Genomic DNA, 21752 nt, shown 5'->3' with positions numbered 1-21752 from the left:
AAAACAAGTATCCATACTCATAAGCAACTCTAACACACCTAAAGTAACAGTGAGAGCATCTTGGACCTATTTTGAAGTTACCATAAAAAATTTTTGACGTCTTTGCTTTCTACTATTCTACACCCACCCCTCTGTAGAACGGTAGATGGGATCTGTATTAGAGAAAACAGCAAGAAATGAGAATCAATATTAATTCATTTACTCTAAGATCATGGAGGAAAATCTGGAACTTTTAAATTTTAGATACTGAATCATTTCAAGTTTTCCTACCATGACCAATTTGTAATGTTTAAAATTCACTATTAGTTAAGCAAACAAATGAAAGTTATTCATTTCATTTGTTTGGCCAACTATCTCCAAATATATGATTATAAGGAAAGTAAATAATTTTTGGAAAGAGGACTTCAAATAATGTGAACAGTGTGTGCTCAACTACTCATCTGGATAAAATATATAAATGATACATTTCAGGAGCTTAAACAATAAATGTTTAAGATTTTCTTTATGGTAGCTTAAGAATGTCATTGGTTTTTATAGAACCTCATAAAGCATATATTCTTGTCAAATTATGGTTTATTGCATCTTTGTTCCAAAACAAGATTACGTAAGATGTTACCTAAAGCAATTATTTCTCTAATTTGAGCAAACATGAGGATTGCTTGAGTAGCTTGTTAAGCCAGGAATTTTCTATACATTTGGAGGTTCTGATGTGATGGGTCTGAAGTAAGGTATAAGAATCAACTTTTCGGGGCTGGGAAGGTAGCTCAGTGGTAGAGCGCTTGCCTTGCATGCCTGAGGCCCTGGGTTCGATTCCTCAGCACCACATAAGCAAGAAGAAAAAAGCCGGAAGTGGCGCTGTGGCTCAAGTGGTAGAGCGCTAGCCTTGAGCTGAAGAGCTGAGGGACAGCGCCCAGGCCCAGAGTTCAGGTCCCACAACCGGACCCAAAAAAAAAGACTCAACTTTTCACTGGGGGTTGATGGCTCACGCCTATAATCCTAGCTAATCAGGAGGCTGAGATCTGAGGATCACAGTTCAAAGCCAGCCCAGGCAGGAAAGGCCTTGAGACTCTTCTCCAATAAACCACTCAAAAAACGGGAAGTGGTGTTGTGGCTCCAGTGGTAGAGTGCTAGCCTTGAGCTGAAGAGCTGAGGGACAGTGCCTAGGCCCAGAGTTCAAGCCTCATGACCGACAAAAAAAAAAAAAAAAAAAATCAACTTTTCTACTAAGTTCCCAGGTAATACTGATGCTGCTACTTCAGCCTACAAGCTTTGAGAATTCAAAAATCTAGTAATATAACAAAAAACTTAAAACTTTTAACATTTTTGATAATGTACACTAAACTTTATATTAATACTTTACCCTAACAATCTGGGTATGCTGTCGTTCAACAGCAAGGTGTAGGGCAGTTTGCTGGTTCACATTCTGGATATCCAAGTTTGCATTACCCTGAAGAAAAACAAATTTTAAGTTGTAAATTTTGACAATGAAGACCATAAAAACTCTTGAGTATTTATAAGAAATAAATAACACTGGACACCATTGACCACTTTCTCTCCTTAGAAGCTTTTTTTTTGCTGTTGGGGCTTGAATTCTGGGCCTTGGTGCTGTCCCTGAGCTGCTTTTGCTCAAGGCAAACTCTCTACTACTTGAGCCACAGTGCCACTTCTAGTTTTTCTGACTAGTGTACTGGAGATAGGAGCTCCTGGAGTTTCCTACCTGGGCTGGCTTCAAAACGTGATCCTCAGATCTCAGCCTCCAGCATAGTTAGGATTACAGGCATGAGCCACCAGTGCCCAGCTCAGTAGCTTATTATTCTCATGCAGGAACAGGTATTGATACAGGAGGAATTTATAAAATCCATTTCTATTTAAGGACAAAGAACAGTACAGAGCTCCAACACAACTCTTTTTAGTGCATGCCTGTAAAATCTCAGCTCTCAGGGAGCTGAGGCAGGAGAACTTATGGATTCAAGTTTAACCTTGGATATATAGCAAGTTTCAGTCTCAAAACAAAAATAAACAAACAACCCATGTTAGAAAACAGAATGTGCATTGTATCTGAATTCTCATTACAGTAAGTTTTAATGCCCCTTAATAGGCAATTGCTAAAGCAATACTTACAGGAATGTTCCAAAATTGTCAAAAATTACTCTTCTTTCCCTACCTGATGAACCAAGAGTTCAGCCACTTCTACATGATTATTTAGAGCAGCCAGATGCAAAGCAGTGTAACCATCATCTTTCTTTTCATCCACAATCCACGGTCTTGGTAATTTTGACAGTAAAACACGCATTGCACTGAAAGTCAAATTCATATCATTTTCATTTTTATAATAGTTTGATATTTTCAGTGTTTTCTTTAGAAAAATATATTCAAACACCTCTTGTAAAATCTAATAAAGAAAAATGTGTCTTTAGAAACAAACAGAAATTCAAATATTCTAATTCCCAAGTGCACAGCTTTTTTTTTAAGAAGTAAACAAACTATCACTATTTGGGCAATAGAATCAAAATCGAATGTAAGTGCTACAAAGGGAGAACATTGTAAAAGGAAAATATCCAAAGAGGAAAGAAATATACCAAAATAAGAACACAATTTGGCTTTATGGATTCTCTCAGACTCAATTTCAATAGCTTATATTCCCCAAAGAGTTAACAGTCAAGCAACAACAAAAACAGCAGGAAAAATAGTGATAATTAAGAAGAATTTTACACAGCTGGCAGATTATCATGAACAGCAGTTAAAATCTGATAAATGTCATTCACTAGTACTAAACTCAGTTTAGCTCTAAATGTGCACGTGCTGTCAGGTAGCTTACATTTGTTAGCTGCACAGGAGGCTGAGTTCTGAGGGTCATGGTTCGAAGACAGTCCAGGCAGGGAAGTCAATGAGATTCTTATCTCAATTAGCCAACAAAAAAGCCAGACAAGGAAGTGTGGCTCAAGTGCTAATCTTGAGCAAAAAAGTTGCTCAAACCCTGTATTCAAGCCCAATGACCACCACCACAACAACAAAAGCACAAGTGCCAATTATATTTTTGAGAATTGGTAAGAGTGTTTCCAAAGCAATATATATATATATATATATATATATATATATATATATATATATATATATACGTGTGTGTATACAAACAATTGTTTAAAGTTATCCTTAAAAAGCATCAAAGAAGATGGGTGCAAGCTCACACTACTCAGGAGGCTGAGATCTGAGGATGGTGGCTCAAAGCCAGTCAGGGCAGAAAAGTTCCCATGAGACACTTAATCTCCAATTAACCACTCAAAAACCAGAAGTGCCACTGTGGCTCAAGGGGTAGAGTGCTAGCCTTGAATCCAAACAGGCTCAAGGACAGCACCCAGGCCCTGAGTTCAAGCCCTACAAACAACCAAAAAGAAAAAAAAATGAATCAAAGATTTAAAGTCTAAGCATAACATAGTAGGAGAAATAATTATCAAGAAATCCTGAGTATGGTAATATATTCCTATAATAACAACAGGAGCTTGAGAGATAAGTAAAGGTGGCCAACTGCTAATGGCTCATACCTATAATCCTAGCTATCCAGGAGGCTGAGATCTGAGGACTGAAATTCAAAGCCAGCCAGGGCAAGAAAGTCTTTGAGACTCTTATCTCCAATTAACCACCAAAAAACCAGAAGTAGAGCTACAACTCAAAGTGTCTAGCATTAGCCTTGAGCAAAAGAGCTCAGGGACAGTGTCCACATACTGAGTTTAAGCCCCAGGACTATTGAGAGAGAGAGAGAGAGAGAAAGAGAGAGAGAGAGAGGGAGGGAGGGAGAGAGAGAGAGAGAGGGAGGGGAGAGGGAGAGGGAGACAGGGAGACAGGGAAACGGAGAGGGAGAGAGAGAGTGTTCAGGGACAGGCTGGAATGGAAAATACTGAGAACTGAGACTTTGTCAACAAAAGAAGGAAAGGGGTAAAAGAAAGAGAGAAGAGAATGAAGGAGAAAAAAGGGAGAGAAGAGAGAGAGGGTGGGGGAAAACTTAAAAGTGTAATTTGGAAGAAAATTCACTGAATATATTTATTCATGAATTGATGTTTGCTTAAAGACTGACACCTACAGTAATTATTCATGAAAAGAATAAAAGAATATTTGGTATTGGAGGTGTGGCTCAAATGGTACAGCTTCTGCCCAGATTGCGGGGGGGGGGGGGGGGGGGGCGAGGAGCAGGGGAACAAGCAAGAGCTTGAGTTCAAGTACCAGTATTGCCACACACATACACAAGGAGTGCTGGAGGCTAGAAGAGTGTTTCAAGAATGCTTGCCTAGAAAGCTTGAGGCTCTGAGTTCAAGTCCTAGTACCAAAAGCTGTGGCATAGAGAGCATCAATATATACATTTTAACACTGACATATACATACTGATAAATATACATACATATAGTTGCATATATATTAACTCTTTATTTTGCTCATATCACTTTTACAAAGTAAAAATAGGAAAATTTTGAAATTACAAAAGGAAAAATAGGACATGTATTGGACACACTTTCCTAAGGTGAAATATGAGACAAAAATTTGGATAGAGAAATGTTATATATATATGGAGAAATAGGATGAAGTTGCTGATGAGAATGGATATGAATGAAACTTTGAGCCTCTAAAATCATGAGACTAAGGCCTCAAATAGAACAGAATGTGTTTCTTTAACGGCAACAACCTATAAATCCCAAGTAGAGAGTTCAAGAATTGTAAGAATAGGCTGTAGTAGACTCATGAACCTCTACAACTTACTCAAATTGAGGACTTTATAGATCTCTTTTATAAATGTCTAAATAGGGCTGGGGAGGTGGCTCAGTGGTAGAGCGCTTGCCTTGCATGCATGAGGCCCTGGGTTCGATTCCTTAGCACCACATAAGCAAAAAGAAAAAAGCCGGAAGTGGCGCTGTGGCTCAAGTGGTAGAGTGCTAGCCTTGAGCTGAAGAGCTGAAGGACAGCGTCCAGGCCCAGAGTTCAGGCCCCACAACCGGACCCCCCCCCAAAAAAAAACAATAAATGTCTAAATATTTTTAAAGAATAAAAGCTTAAAAACTGCTAAAGACTAAGTAAATACACATTTTTTCTATAAAATCAGTTCACTATACTTCAAAGTTTCAGTTCTCTCTCAGTACAAAATAACTACTACATACATAAAACATACATATATACATAAAACACCTATTTGTTAATGGAATAACCCCTGGTTCATTCAATTTGCAATGAACTAACTCCAAAAACTACAATTTGTGGCAAGTATATGTGAAGTGAAAAAAACAATTCCAAGTTTCAAAATTTGCTCTTAAATTAGAACACTCAAATCATTTTTCCTTCAGTAAGATGTTTTTACTATCATCTGATTATTGGTCTACTTTTGTACAGGAATTACTAGTGTGTGTGTGAGAGAGAGAGGTGGGGGAGAAAGAGAGATAGAGCTAGAGTCTTGCTATCTAGTTCAGGCTGGCAATGAACTTGCTATCCTCTTGCTTTAGCTTCTCAAGTACTAGGATTACAGTCGTGTGCCACTCAGCTCTGTTTCTTTATCAGATTTTAAAATAGATATATGACCCAAAGCACATAGCTTAAACATTCTCTCCAGTGGCAATTGCTGAGTTATAAACACTGTTCAGGGACGACAGGAATTTTGGAAGACTATAGACTCTCCTCCAGAGAACTGCACAACAAAGTCTTTAAAAAAAACTTTTTGTGTGTATGTGCACGTACTGCAGCTTGAACTCAGGGCCTGGGTGCTGTCTCTAAGAGTTTTGTTTTTGTGTTTTGTCAGTCGTGGGGCTTGAACTCGACCTGGGCACTGTCCCTCAGCTCTTCAGTTCAAGGCAAGTGCACTACCACTTGAGCCTCAGCGCCACTTCCGGTTTTCTGGTGGATAATTGGAAATAAAGTCTCACGGACTTTCCTGCCTGGGCTGGCTTTGAACCATGATCCTCAGATCTCAGCCTCTTGAGTAGATAGCCAGCCCAGGCAGGAAAGTTTATGAGACTCTCATCTCCTATTAACCACCAGAAAACCAGAAGTGGCGCTGTGGCTCTAGTGGTAGAACACTAGCCTTGAGCTGAAGAGCTCAAGGACAGTGCCCAGGCCCAGAGTTCAAGGCCCATGACTGACAGAAAAAGAAAACACCTTGCCAAGATACACAAGTTTTAAGTGATAAGTTAAAAACTGAGTTTAAACAACATCATCACGTGTTTTGTGGGAGGATGATGCTTTTTTTGTTCCTCTGATGCAGTTACTCTTTCGTCCCTGTACTAGATTCTTCATAAGTAAGTCACTGTGTAGCCCACTGTGTAGGAATGGAAGGTGTGTTCTGTCTCCTTGAGAGTGTAGAATAGACAGAAATTATTCTTCTACACTGGAGTTTTGTAGAGGATTAATTTCTGCCTCTGTTAAGAGACCTATTACCCCTTTATCTTAATTAGAAATTGCCAACCCCCTCAAAGGTCAACAAAAATACAGGACCACTAAAAAAGAGCCCATCATTGGGCCCAAGTTGCAAGGCTAGTTCTAAAGGAAAGTAAAGGAATAGTCCCTGGTCCCCTCACCTCACATACTGACAGCAGCTCAGAACAATCCACCTCTTACTTTTCCATAGGAGCAGCAATTTTAGGAAGACACAGTATATGACCAAGAAAGGCAAGCTGCAGGATGCTCCCTGCTCTATTTCAGCTAAATAAGAGAAGAGCCTGTAGTTGTTACATTGCAAGCACTGAAGGCCATGAGATACTGGGATGTGTTACTAGCTCAATAAACTAATGATCTTATTAATAAGCCAACTCCCCACTGTGGATAAGATTTGGTGAATTTTCCCTAATGCTCAATCACTGTTCTTCATTTCTCAACTGGTTGTTTTCCAAGAGGCTAAGGACATGGATGCTTTAGAGATAAGATCTTACTACCAGTTAAGCAGGCATTTGTGAATAGTGCCAAAGCAGCATTAAGTTCCAGAATAGTGGTGCCTAGCATAATCCCTGGCACATGGCAGTACTCAAACGTTTGCTGAATGATGAACAAGTGAGTTCTAAGAAGCAGAAGGGACAAGCAGCTGTCTACATTGGCATGTAGTATTCAAATGACAGAAGGTCAATTTCTAGGACCTGCCATGTTGTCTCTAAAGTCTTTCTTCAGAGAGCAAACATTTTCAAACAAACTCATAAGAGCTAAATTGTGGCGGTCTTACATATTAGTACTCAATGCAGAAAGACCAGCACTGTGGCAAATATTAGATGCTCAATAAAATGCTTACTGAGTTAATAAAAAAATCCTTCAAAGGACAGGTAAAGCAAGTTAGTCTACAATGCATAAAGGAACTTATTAAGAAACATTAAGAAATTTATTAAGAGAACTTATAAAGTAGAAGTTCATTGGGGGCATGATCAAAGATTACTACACAACCTAAACATCTTTAGTTCAAAAAAGTATACTTTTCTGAACTATGTTGAATGGAAAGAATGAAGAAAAAAGCAAGTGACTAGGATCTGAGAATCCCAGCTTGAAGTCAGGAAAGTCCATGAGACTATTATCTCAAATTAACCAACTAAATGCCAGAAGTGGAACTGTGGCTCAAGTGGCAGAACTCTAGCAAAAAAGCTCAGGGACAGCACTCAAGCCCTCAATTCAAGCCCTATGACCAACACAAAAACAAAATAACAACCCAAAAAAACACATTCCATGTGCTTGCTACACACACACACACACACACACACACACACACACACACACACACACACACACACACACACACACACACACACACACACACACACTACTGCTATGAATAGCAAAATAAGATAATTTAGGAACCTGAAAATTAACCTATTTTAAAATCTGAGGTGTGTCATCTCACAATATATATAAAAGTATTTCTAGGAAAGCTGGTCCTTTAAAATTGTTAAATATCTACAGAAGCATTCTTTATGTCAATATTAAAATAGCTATCTAAAATTTAACTGCTAGGGTAAAAGCACTATAGAAAAAAAGAATGCCAAGGACAACTTGTAGGAGAATGAGCTTTGAAAACATTATAGATTTCTTGATTCTTAACTCAACATTCAAGAAGAATATATCTGAAAGGGATGGGAAGGGGAAACAAAGGAGAAGGCTACAATGCTTGATAAGAAATGTACTCATTATCTTGCCCATGTAATTGTAACCCCTCTGTACAGTATTTTCACAATAAAAAAATAAAAATTAAAAAAAGAAGAATACATCTGAATCAAGAACAAACTATAGTTGGTTTCTTTTGGGCATTTTCAGGTTCATGATATTTGAAATTTTATCTCCATAGGTTACATTTTGTCTGTGGTTAAAAAAGCAAATTTCTAAATTAAAATTTACCAGAAATATATTATTAAATCTTAAAACAAGCCAGGCACTGGTGGTCATGCCTGTAATCCTAGTTACTCAGGAGGCTCAGATTTGAGGGTCATGGTTCAAAGCTAGTCCCTACAGAAAAGTCCATAAGACTCTTCTACTTTTTTTTTTTTTTTTTTTTTGGTCAGTTGGGGGGCTTGAACTCAGGGCCTACACATTCTCCCTGAGCTCTTTTTGCTCAAGGATAGTGCTTACTCTTCCACTTTGAGCCACAACACCACTTCCACTGTGAAACTCGTATCTCCAATTAAATACCAAAAAGGCCAGAAATGGGGCTGTGACTCTAGTGGTAGAGTGCTAGACTTGAGCCAAAAAAAAATTCAGGGACAGCATCCAGGCCTGAGTTCAAGTCCCAGGACTGGCACAAAAAAAAACTGTTTTAAGAACTCTTAGAACAGAAGTATTTTATCTTTGAAACATACACTATATAACAAAGTTATAAACAGGTTCATGACTACTTTTGTTGTTGTTGTTGTTTATGGGGTACCCAGAAATTGAACCTAGGGCCTCATGCATGCTAGGCAAGCACTCTACCATTAAGCCACATTCCCTACCCCTCATGACTACTTTAATTTGTGGTAATATATGCAACAATTATACCTAAATATAATTTCAGAAAATTACAGAATCATGGTATTATAGAAAGAAAAGAAAAACCATAAAATAGGACATAAAATAGAATTCGTAATAAAATGCATTTGGCACTTTTACAAGTGTAGTTAAAACCCACCCAGTTATTCAATTCAAAATCATTCTGGACCCTGTTTTTTATAAGTACTACAAAAAATTAAAGTTGACATTGAACAAAAATTTTTAAGTAGTATTTCTAAGATTTCAATTGTTCACTACCTCTTTTTACTTAATGGTCTCCTTGCACATTAATATACAGACTCTACTTAGCACTTCTACTTTCCATTCAAATACTATTCAATAAATTTTAAAAGTACACACAGCAATAACCAGCTCTAAGCATAACCTTACAAAATCCTTCAAGCCCTCAGCTGTGAAACATTACTATCAAAGACATTTTTACCAACAAAAAAATCCAAGTTGTAAAATCTACTTTGGCAGTGGAGGAATTGCACTCGTTCCATATCTGTCTAAAGACTATTTTGCCACAAACGAGGGTGATTTTTTTTTCCTTTTTCTTCTTCTCTCTGCAGTGCTTCTAAGTATAGTGACAGCCACATGAGGCTTTCCTAGTCTCAGCGCATGCTCAGTGAAAATCTGGGAAATGTAAGTGGAAACATGAGAGACCTCTTTATTTGGCAGCACTTAAAAGGGGGGAGGCAGGACAAATGGCAAAGCAGTGTTGGACTGCAGGATGAGCAATCAATAGGCAGAAAGCAAGATAGAGGCTTCCACAGCTTCTGGATCGACAATCGACAGCTGAGAGACTATTTTTTGCTATGGTTGACTAAATATGGTCAGGGAAGAGAGAGGCACAAGAGAGCCTGTTTGCCTGGGAGTGCATGTTTCAAATGCTTAGCTGCCTATAAAGCTGTAACAGTTGAGCCTGTGGTCACTGAGAGAAGAATATAAGTTAGCTTCTGTAGTGAGCATGTCGAAGTCGCAACCTCGCTTGCAGACTGACCTCTGGATATGACAAGGTAGCTACAAGATCTGCCATTTAATCCTGGAACTCAAAAAAAAAAAAAATCTCAAAGGAAGAAATGATGCAGAATATTTCTTGAGGAGTCAGAAGAACCCAAAGTAATCTGATGGGCACAGGAAAACAGGGTGAATGTTTTAGTTACTTGGGGGGAATAGGGTGTGTTTTGGGCTTTTTTTAAAAAAAAAAACTATTTTAGACTGTAAAATTAACTTCCTCTACAACTTTTTCCCCCTCTTTTGTAGCATTTCATCTGACAAAAAAAAAGCTAAAGCTAAATACATTTCCTTGGCTGATATAGCAACATTGCTTCGTTAAACTTAATTCTCTCTACATATTCACAATACTTGGTATTTGACATTCCACAACTGGCCAACATTGATTGAATTTTATTATTTTAAGGGCAAAGGGAGAGGAGAGATAAGTAGGTTGGCTCTTCTGTTGTTGCTTATTCGTTTGTTTTCCAATTTATTTCAAAAGGTGAGGTTCTATCTTCTCTGATACACCCTTTCTATATCAAGTGCATAAAAAGAAGTGCTGAATCAGCGAATAGAGTGAAGGCGCAATCAGGATGGGACGGCTGCTGCTGTGTGACTCTCCAGGCCATTACCTCTCTTCCTGCTGCAAATACTGCATGGCACTAAACTTACAGGTAACAGAGAAGGCCTGTTCTTTTAAGGATGCTTATGACCTTCTGCATGCTTGTCTATTATTGATTTGATAAATGTTCATATTGTTAAACTAAATTCTATCTGGGCATAGTCTAATTTTTCCATTCAAATTACTGATAGGTTAAAAAAAGAACACCGCTCAAACATAGCATACAAGTCAATCTCAAAAAGTGTACAAATATATTACTAACATTAATATTATTGAAGAGTTAGACTTTACAGTTTCTGATTAAATGATGGTTTTAAGTCCTGGGCAAATCTGTATCCTCTGCTTCCAAGTATGTTACCTTTTCAAGACTATTTCAAGATATGGTCAACCAAGAAACGTGACAGAATATAAAATATATTTAATTCTGAAAGCTAAATCCCGAAGAGCACAATGTCATTCTACCACTGCACTGCTGACTGCTGTAGCACGGGTGCTGGTTCCTGCTATGCTGATTTGCTCCTATGTGCTCGCTGCACTAGCTACTTACCACAGGCTGCAGAAATTCTACTACCCTGGCTTTCTTTCCCTTTGCCAAATAGCAACATTTCTTAAGGTTTTCTTTTAAATTAACTCCTTACTGCCATAGTAATTAAAGGTTACTTGCCAATTATACATTCTTCTCATGCTAAATAATCATACATCTATCAGTTCTTTTAATGCAAGAAAACGCAAAGAATTAAACTTACTAAAATTAGATATTAATACTTCTATTTGGATTTATATTCAACCCAAAAATGAGCACAGGTAAGGAACTAATGCAGACAAAGGGACAACAAAGCTTTCAAACAATCATGAATTCTTATCTGAAGCTACAGGAAAAAAAAAAATCCCCATTTTAAAAAAATTCACATTTCATTCACAAAGACCTGGTTTTTCTCCTTGTTTCAACCTTAGTGTCAATTCTAGAAGTACTAACTAACTAATTAAGGTCTGAACAATTAAGATCTGGTTTGTTAAAAAAAAAGTTTGAACCAAATTATTATCTTTTACAGAATTTAGAAGAAAACTACAAAAGTATAAAAAGAAAGAACTCCCTGAAGACTATGAAGAAACATTAGGTTAATGTTAGCAATTTCTGAAATGCAGCATAAAACGCCATTGATTCTATGAACCTCTTGCAAAAACAAACTAGGACAAAGTTCAGAAGATAACTGGTCAAATGTTTAGAAAAGCTTATTTCCGTCAAGAACAAGAAACCGTAAGTGGCATTAAATGGCTTGATCAGGTAAATTTGTTTTCAAGTTTAGCTTTTGATAAATTAATTTCTGCAAATTATCTACCACTGCTCTACTTCAGTAAGCTGAGTGTATTACTAACAAATAGGAAGGTATTTCATGTTTTTACAGCAAATAACTTAGTAATACCTACTCAGAGAACATACTTCTTTATGTACCCATATGAACATACAATGCTATGGAATGTAAAGAAGTATGTATTTTTGGTAGGTAATAAGCCACCAAGAGGAAACTAAACTGCAGCTAAAGGAAGCGACTTGCTTTCTACATGGATGACCTTCATTTGGCAAATCAACTACTATCAAGGAGATGACCTCTAGCAATAATAACCCTCCTCTCCAAATATACCTACTACTTATAATTAGAAACTAAATATTGTGAAGAAGGAAAAAGAACTCATAAGTAGAATTCAAATTATCAGGAAAATTTTTAAGCATTTAACTTTAAAACATATTACATATTTTTGAGTACTCACAATTAAAATTTGATTACAACTTGGAAAAGTATTATTAGCATAGAAGAGTAAGATAATTTGATATTCACTTAAGTGTAATCACATTAGTAGGGTCAACTGATTTGAAAACTAAGATACAACAAAAGCTGATTCTCACATTTTAACTATTATTCCTCACATTTGTAAATTTATACTTTCTATTAGTGGAATTTCCTCAGCAAAAATTTCACTGTTTTAGGTTTTCTTTTTTGGCAGATGTTATCTTTTAAGTAATCTCATATTTGTTAGGTCTCTATTGTAAGTTCCCCTTGAAAGGCTATGCCAGTACTTAAAATGAATTAAAGCATAAGAATAAATGGTGAAAAATGACAAAATGTTGAGCTATAGTTGTAACTCACTAGAGTATATTGATAATAAAGAAATTGTATTATATGGAATTTGCTTTCTCAAAAAAAGGGCATATAAAATGAAAATTCTATAAGCCAACTTATATGACAAAATAATCACTTTTCTTGGTGCTGTCCAACTATAATTAATTTTTATAGACATGATGAAGACACTATATACAGCATGGCAGAGATAAAAATATTTTTGTATTTCAGTCTTTTGTATAAAGATTATAATGAATTTCTTCACAACAACTAATTAGTACCTAATTTAAGCTACTCTATTACAAAATTTGTAAAGAACTAATACTAGTTTTCACATATCCTCATTTCTTATTTCAGCTGTAGTATTTTTCATCTACAAAAAGTGCATTTTATTTGCATATCAGAAATTGAACAGAAATGACTACAAGTTGACTCGTTGAGACAGAAAGATGATTTTTATTTTATCTAATTAAAAATGAATTACTTTATTTTCTTATGCACTTATTGAAGTTATAAAGCATGATTTTAACATTCTTTACAAAAAAATTAGTTCAAATATTTAACTATAGGCTTTCTAACCTTCTACAAAACAAAATGCCAATGTTTCATGCTCCATTTGTTAAGTTTACCTGTACATATCCTAAATACCAAAAAAACTGAAACTGCAATCCTCAAAAATAGAGGTCATTCTGTAAAATTACCAAATTATTTTGTAATGAATAATTATATTAGTTGTTCTGCAGGTATAAAAAGTTTATTTTTTAAAGTTTTAATTACTAAACATTATTTCTTTGCTACAGTATTGAGTATACAAGTCTTAAAAATTAAATAGGCTATCCATTTATAAAATTATAAACTAATTCTGGTGTTTATAACAAGTTTAGCTTAACATATCTAAGACTATTTTCAATCACTATAAAATGTCACATCTATCACTTAGATCAGCTGTTCATTTTTAACTGAGGACATGTTAAACTCTGGGCATCTGCTGACACTGGTGTAACTCAAACATTTCAACTGTCTCCCTGACAAGGATAACAGATGCTGACATTATCAAATGCTGTACTATTTTTTTCCCATGGCCTCTCCTTGCCCCGATATGGCCAGTATACGAAACTGAGCTGCCATCCAAGAGCACACTTGAGCAACTGGATCTGCTAAACGGCTCCCATATAACTAGTAAAAATAGAAACAGTGGTATTGCTATCTTCAGCACTTAAGTGCAGGCAATTTAACACCTGTTTTACTTCTATTAGAATAAATGATGGAAGGAACTGTAGTTGCATTAATTTTAACAGTAGCATGACACTTAGCAACCAACAGATGCAATTCTTATATACTTAATATAAGAACTGTTAATACATTGTCCAAAATTCTGTTGACATTTTCCTAGTTCAGGTCAAAACAATAACCATACAGAATAATTTATTTTTTAAATGTATCACTGAGAGCTCTTGTGTTACAGACAAACTATTATTTATCATATTTGTACATAGTCAATGTATACAGGTCGATGTATGAAGCTGACAATGGGAAATAGCTAGGTAGTTTATACTCCAAATGAAAAGAAATCTAGTCAAAAAAATAAACCTTTAATTTAAAGGGTAAAATTACTAATCCATGATCAGTAAGCTTTTATAAGCAAAACCAAAGAAAAATATGATAGTGATAGACCTGGTAGTTTTTCTCAATACAAGCATGTCCAAGCAATTCACTGACTATATCTGAGATTTATTTACTAACAAAAGAGCAGAGGTATTTTTTAAGGTCACCCATTCTTCCACCCTATCAGCAACTTGCTATTAATCTTCAATTTTAATACTAAAAAGAGCAGCAGCAGAAATGTGATTAATATTGTTCTTCCCCAACTTTTAGCTTACCTACTTAAGGAATCTGGCTTACTTTCTAAAGAAAAACAGAAAACATTTCTCTGAAATATATCAGTATCTAGTTGTTCATTTAAAAATGCTTTGGGTTTTGAATATGTTATAGTTTACATTTAAGACTTAAGCAAAGATGCACAGTAATTCCTAAATGAACTGCAATGTCTTTTAAAAGTACTTTTTTAAAAAAATTAAATTGTTACTATAAAGGAGATGTACAAAGGGGTTACTGTTAGGTAAGTCAGGCTATGAATACATTTTTGGACAATGTCACACCTTCCTCGCTCTCTCCCAGTTTTGTTGGTGGTGGTGGTGTTTAAAGATTTCTAAACTCTAAGAGTAAAGTGCCTCCAAACTAGAAATTTTACATTCACTGATAGGAGAATTTATAACACTTCAAGATGGTCTGTATATTTTAACTGTTTTGGATCCCAAACTAGCAGCACTACAATGCTTTGCTAAAGCTGGTAAAATGGAACCAAATCGCCTCTTCAATGGATTTGGTCCCCTTCAACCAGCTGTAGCTATGCATTGATTACTACAGGATAGCCAACGTTTTCATTTGTGAATATCAATTATATATCAACTAATTTAAATTTATGTAAGTTATTCAGGTTGTGATTAAAACCAACTTGTCATTAATTGTATTTGGAAGAACAATTGTGGTTAAAGATGTTTATAAGAAGCTTTACTGAAAAAAATATGTAATGACTTAAAAACTTCAAATAAAATTATTTATTTATGATATCTTGGTATTAAATTTCTTATTCTTCATAAAATACTGAAATGTAGACTATATTTCATAGTAAAAATAAACTCTTAGTAGAAAAAAGGTATCAAAACATCTCAGCCTGCAATTACAATTGATATATGTTATGTCATCTTCTGATACTTTTCAATGTTCAATTAAAATCATATCTACAGTCAAAACTACCTAAAATGTGTTATTGAAGAAGAAATAAAGAAGACAAGTAGCTTTATTTGATACATTAACTTTCTTATAGAAGCCAAGTGGTTTTTTATTTTTTAATATCACATGACACAAATTATATGACTGAAAGCATCACTATTATATATTTTCTGAGGAATCTAAGAATTATGTAAGAATTGAAACAAGAAAAAAATTCTGCTACAATGCCTATTCTTTTACATTTCAAAAAAATTTTAAAGATATCTGTTTCCAAAACCCTTCAATTTTTAATTTATCTTAAATGTTATGATTTAATGTAATATTGTATTCTACATACCCTCAATCAGAGAATGGGGTTGTGGCTCAAATGGCAAAATGCCTGCCTAGCAAGTGCAAAAAAAAAAAAAAAAAAAAAAAAAAAAATCACAAAATAAATAAATTACTGGTCTTTTTGACCATTCTAATCTGAAATAGTTATTCTACATTAGCTCCTAACACAGTTCCCCACTGAGTTCCTCTGTAATTAATTATAAATATCTTGTGAAATCTTACCTTCTCTATCAAATTACAACCAATTGAGTGCTTATAGTGTTCAGTGCACTGTGGGGGGTATACAATTGGATTTGAGTGCCCATAATTTTAACAAAAAGACATTGGATCCTGAGGTTCAAGTAGTAGAACACCAGCCTAGGAAACAACACCAAGCAAGCTCAAGACTGAGTTCAAACCTTGATACTAGTAAAAACAAAAGCATAGAAGTGTATATGGTAACAAGACAACATTGAGCACATTAGAGTACATGTAATAAAATAAGAACACAGAATAAGAAGCTACCAAAAGAACAAAAAATAACTACAATAAACAGGCAAAGGAAGCCCAGCTAGATGTTGGAGCAACATTTGTAATCCTAGATACTCAAGAGCCTAAGATCTGGAGGATACAGTTCAAAGCCAGCCTGGACAGCAAAGTCCATGTAACTATCTCCAATTAACCAGTAAAACGCTGAACTGGAGCTGTGGCTCAAAAAGTAGCAAGCCAAGCAAACTCAAGGCCTGAATTAAAGCCCCAGTACCTCCATAAAAAAAAGGAAAAGAAAAAGAAGAAACTTTGGGGGAAAGCTAGCTAAGAAGGTATTTTTTTGTAAAAAGAGATGTTCAGAACACTGGACGAAAGCCAAATAGCTTATTTTTTTTAAAGGAAAGGAGTATAATAATGTAGCTGGAGGGTAAAGCAGGTAAAGGATTAGTGAGAGATAAAGTTATAAAGGGAGAATTCAGGACACATTAGAAATAGGCTCTAGCTGGGCACAGTGGTGCATGCCTATAATCCTAGCCCTTGGTAGACTGAGGCCAAAGGGTTCTGTGTTAAAGGATAGCCTGGGCTCAAAGAAACAAGCTTAAATGCCAAGCCAAGAGGTATAGGTTTTACTATGCACAAGGGCAAACAACTGGAGGCTCAAGAACAGGATAGAGAGCCATCAGGTCTATGAGTTTAGAACAATTAATTCTATGAAAGTTAATCAAGGAGAATAATCAGAGAAAAACCGTAACAGTGTAGCTGAAAATGGCCTAGGTAATTAATTAAGTCAGCAGCAATGGGAATAAAAAGAATGGAATGGATTGGAAATAACAGTAAAATCAACAGAACTATATAACTAATTAATGTTTCAATTAGTGTGAAAAAGTAAAGACAACCCTAAATAATGGGCAAGGGAGAAACAAGGCATTGATGCATGACTTTCAGCCAAACCACACACAGCTTGTGTGTCTTGCCTCACATATGACTGTAATACATAAATAGCATATCACATGGTTAAGAGCTATGGTTCTGGAGTGACACTGACCTTTCTCAAACCCCAGTTACTCTTCTAATCAGCTACATAATCTTGAGTAAATAAATTCATGTCCTAAAAAAAGTCTCAAATCCTTCATCTTTTAAATGAGAGCATGAACACCCACTTCAAAAGCTGTTGAAGGGAAGGGGATATAGTTCAGTGGCTGAGTGCTTACCTAACAAACATATGACCCCCAGGTTCAATTCCCAGCACAGCAAGCAAACAAGCAAAAAGCTGTTGAAAAGATTGAGAAAATATACTTATAAACTTTAGTTTGGCCGGGCACTGGTGGCTCACGCCTGTAATCTTAGCTACTCAGGAGGTTGAGTTCTAAGGATCACAGTTCAAAGCCAGCCTGGGAAGCAAAGTACATGAGACTCTTAACCACTAGAAAACCAGAAATGGTGCTGTGGCTCAAGCGGTAGAGCGCTCACCTTGAGCTGAAGAGCACAGGGACAGCACCCAAGCCCAGAGTTCAAGCCCAAAACTGACAAAAAAAAACAAAAACAAAACTTTAGTTTGTGGGGCTGGGAAGGTGGCTCAGAGGTAAAGTGCTTGCCTTGCATGCATGAGGCCCTGGGTTCGATTCCTCAGTACCACATAAGCAGAAAAAGCCAGAAATGGGACTGTGGCTCAAGTGGTAGAGCGCTAGCCTTGAGCTCAAAAGCTGAAGGACAGTGCCCAGGCCCAGAGTTCAGGTCCTACAACTGACAACAACAACAAAAAAAAAAACCAACAAAAATCAACTTTAGTATGTGGCAAAGCGCTATTATTATTATCCATATATATATATATGTATATATATATATATATATATACACACACACACATGCAAATATATATATATATATATACATGTGTGTACATATAAATATTTGAGTGTGTTAATGTAAATAATGTGGGGCACTAAAATTTATATAAATCATTATCATCTTCTATTTAAATGGAAGAAAATAGATACTAGCTGCCTCCCTCTCAATGCAAAAGTATGATATATTCATCTATTGGTAATTTGAAAATTTCAAGACATTAACATGATATGGTTTTTCATTTCATCCTACTACTAACTAGTAGCAATAAAATTCTTTTGGTTTCTGTGATCTCCCTCTAGTGGTGATCCTAAGAAGCATTTAAAAAATTGGCACAAAAAAAAAGGGGGCAGGGGGCAGGGAGGGAACATGATAGAAATACACAGTAAGAAACAGTAAGAAATCAGAATAAATAAAAGTTATCCAAATAAAGTGAATATTTCTTAAGATATATAGTCCTGTTTCAACTACAAAAAGAAGACACCTTAGTGTCTTCAGCCTTAGGGCAGAATTTCCTAAAATGTATGTTAAAGTTAAAATTGTTCTAGGAGTTCAAGAGAATCTCAACATTAAATAAAAGGTAAACCATCTTCTTTTCTGGAAAATTTTACAAATCCATTATGAGTAATCTGACTCCCAAAGCAGTCTTCCTCAAATTTTAACTAATAAGCCTTTTTTTTTTTCAGCACAGCACCTATCTATTTCTATAACAGTAACTAGGATCTATCTTATTTTCTAGTTGCTAGTGCTAGCTTATTATGGATAAGGAGCTAGGTAACTTTATATTTAGCCACAAACTTAGAACAAATTTAAAAACAAGTTACCATGTAAACATGGTATTGAACGTAGGATTAGACAACACTTTGAGGATGATCTCGAAGAAACAAGTCTCAAAATGAAATGCTTTCAAATTAAATCCTTAGATGTAAGCCAATATTCCCAGTATTTTATATCTACATTTCATATATATCTAAATAATTTCACATTACTTGTATTTTTTTAGCAAACACAATCATACTTAAATGAACATACTGAATGATGGGTTTAATTTCCACAACTTTTAAAATGATTTAAGATACTAAAGTTAGTTGAAATTATTTCCTCATCAAAATCAGAAAAGAACTAGAAAAAGCAAAGTGTTTTTAAATGGTACCTAAATATAATAAAAGATCACATTTTTACCTGGGATTTCCTCTTAGTGCAGCATGATGTAGAGCATTAAATCCATTATTGTTTGTAATGGTAACATCTGCTCCAGCTTCCAAAAGAACTGCCAGAATATCATCGCGTTTCTTACTTATAGCATCATGAAGAGGTGTATCACCTTCAGAATCCTTTAGGTTTTTGAAGTTTAAAGAGACCTTTATTATTTTTCCTTCAACTCATCATCACATCTGATAATAATGCTTACACAAAACTAAACAAAGAAACAGAGGCCTGACCTTATCCACCAACTCTCAGTAAGTGATCACACTCTGTGTTAAATATAAAAATGGAAGCAATGAAGTGATTGCCTACCATGCAGGAGGCCCTGAGTTCAATTCCCACCCAGTACCAGGGGAGAATACAGGCAAGAAACTGTGATAGACACACTGAAGTAAATAAAACGATATCACTAACTACTGTCCCACCAAATGCTGAACCAAAATTTACATCCATTTTCAGGCTTCATAGCAATGAATTCAAATCAGTGGTTTTTTAACCTTGGCTACATGTTAGAATATGCCGGGGAGCTATCAAAAAATTCTGATGGGCTAGGCTGGTCTCTAAACCAAATAAATCTCTAGGGATGAAAAGCAAGCTTCTGGGGCTGGAGGTATGTTTTCAGTTGGTAGCACGTTAGCCAATGAGCAAAAGCATAGGATAACCATTCTTACCAAAAAAAAAAAAAAAGCAAGCTTCAAAAGACCTTCAGAGTTCCCCAGATTCATATATTACACACTCACTGGTGATAATCAATAGCCTAAATGTTTTCAAAGGGCAGGCAAGTGGTTACTATGCTTAAAGTAGAAATTAAAGTAAATGAAAATGTAAAGATCTCGATTTACCTCTATTTTCAAGCTATTTTGTACACTTATCATTTGGCAATGAGTAAATTATTAGTCATTCATCATCAGTCATCTGCACAGCTTCACAAATTCTCAAAAAGTCATATATATCCCATCCCATGGCATGTACCATGGTTGCCAAATCCAGCTTGCCACCTGTTTTTTGTAAATTTCACTAGAACACAGACTCTCTTTCATATATCTGTGACTGTTTTATTCTATAATGACAGAGCTGTGTGCTTGTTACACAAAATACAATACTATCTAGTCATTTATATAAAAGTTTGACAATCACAGTTGTATGTTTACCCTTCCACATACAAATTCCTAACCCAATGGGCTGGGAATATGGCTTAGTGGTAGAGTGCTTGACTAGCATGCATGAAGCCCTGGGTTCAATTCCTCAGTACCACATAAACAGAAAAAGCTGGAAGTAGCACTGTGGCTCAAGTGGTAGAATGCTAGCCTTGAGCAAAAGAAGCTCAGGGACAGTGCCTAGTCCTGAGTTCAAGCCCCAGGACTAGCATTAAAAAAAAAAAAAATTAGTAGCCCAAGTTCAAACCAGGCATTTACCTTCAATCCTACTGTAAAAATAGCACAAATATTTGTAGTCTTCAACTTGATATGAGCTGTGAACAAGATGTGAAAACATTCCTACAGACTCCTGTTGTGCTCTGCCTGCTGGTCCCCATATTAGCTATTGCAAACTGTTAATACTGTGCTCAATTAACCTTTGTCTACATCCACTCAACCTCTCAAAACAGAACCTTGAGCCCCATTTCAGACAAAAAGATCAATAAATTCCCCCCTCCTTCAACACATAACATCCTCAATTCCTCTTCTATCCATATCCTGTCAGTTCCAAAATGTCTACACTTCAGAAACATTGCTGTCTATAACCACATAGTTGAAAACTTCCATTTTCTTTCAGTAATTCTGAAGTCTGCACTCATAGTATTCCTGATCTTCTTCAATACCTCCTAAAATTTCTATCTCTTGTGAATTATCTAAACTGTAAGCAGATTCTAAAGTTCTAAACTGTAAACCATCATTTTAATGATTCTCCCCTTTTTATTTTAATATTTAGTTTCCAATTTAAATTGGCATTTTTACATATTCAAATGCAGTTTTCTACATTTCCTTTACATATGTATTTTAATTCACTTAGTTGCTAAACTGTGGTTGGGGAAAATCATTTATTAGGTGAATTTTGCTTCAAAAATTAGGTGATTACTCCCTTAAATTAGGTCACACTGTAATCAACCTTAAAAACAAGTCTTTTCCAAAACAGAAAATCAGCCTAGACTGGATTAGATCTAGACCCTGAAATAAACTAAACAACAATGACAATAATTTAGATAATTTTGGAGTAATTATTGCATAGTCTGTTGAGAATTTGGGGGTTTCAGATATTTTTGTGTTTTTTGAAATAGACTCTGATAGCCCAGGCTGGCCTAGAACATCTTTGGTTTTGCATGGTTGTTTTGTGTTGGTACTGGGGCTTGAACTCAAAGCCTGGATACTGTCCTTCAACTTTTTAGTTCAAAGCTGATAATC

At 35.7% G+C, this 21752-nt stretch overlaps 1 protein-coding gene across 1 annotated transcript in view; it reads right to left on the bottom strand.

The window, feature by feature from the left end:
* Positions 1–21752, bottom strand: part of Mib1 (MIB E3 ubiquitin protein ligase 1) — a 113781-nt gene that overhangs the window by 19303 nt on the left and 72726 nt on the right. Inside the window, exons 12-14 of the mRNA XM_042675013.1 lie at positions 19330–19481; positions 2165–2297; positions 1361–1447 (exon numbers count right to left, since the gene is read on the bottom strand). Coding sequence (XP_042530947.1) covers positions 1361–1447; positions 2165–2297; positions 19330–19481 — 372 coding nt within the window. The remainder of the gene's footprint in view (positions 1–1360; positions 1448–2164; positions 2298–19329; positions 19482–21752) is intronic.

The sequence above is a fragment of the Dipodomys spectabilis genome, unplaced genomic scaffold, assembly GCF_019054845.1.
Source record: "Dipodomys spectabilis isolate Male_0828 unplaced genomic scaffold, ASM1905484v1 ptg000024l, whole genome shotgun sequence".
NCBI classification, from domain to species: domain Eukaryota; kingdom Metazoa; phylum Chordata; class Mammalia; order Rodentia; family Heteromyidae; genus Dipodomys; species Dipodomys spectabilis.
The sequence above is the reverse complement of the archived record's forward strand: the minus strand, read 5'-3'. Positions and strand labels throughout refer to the sequence as shown.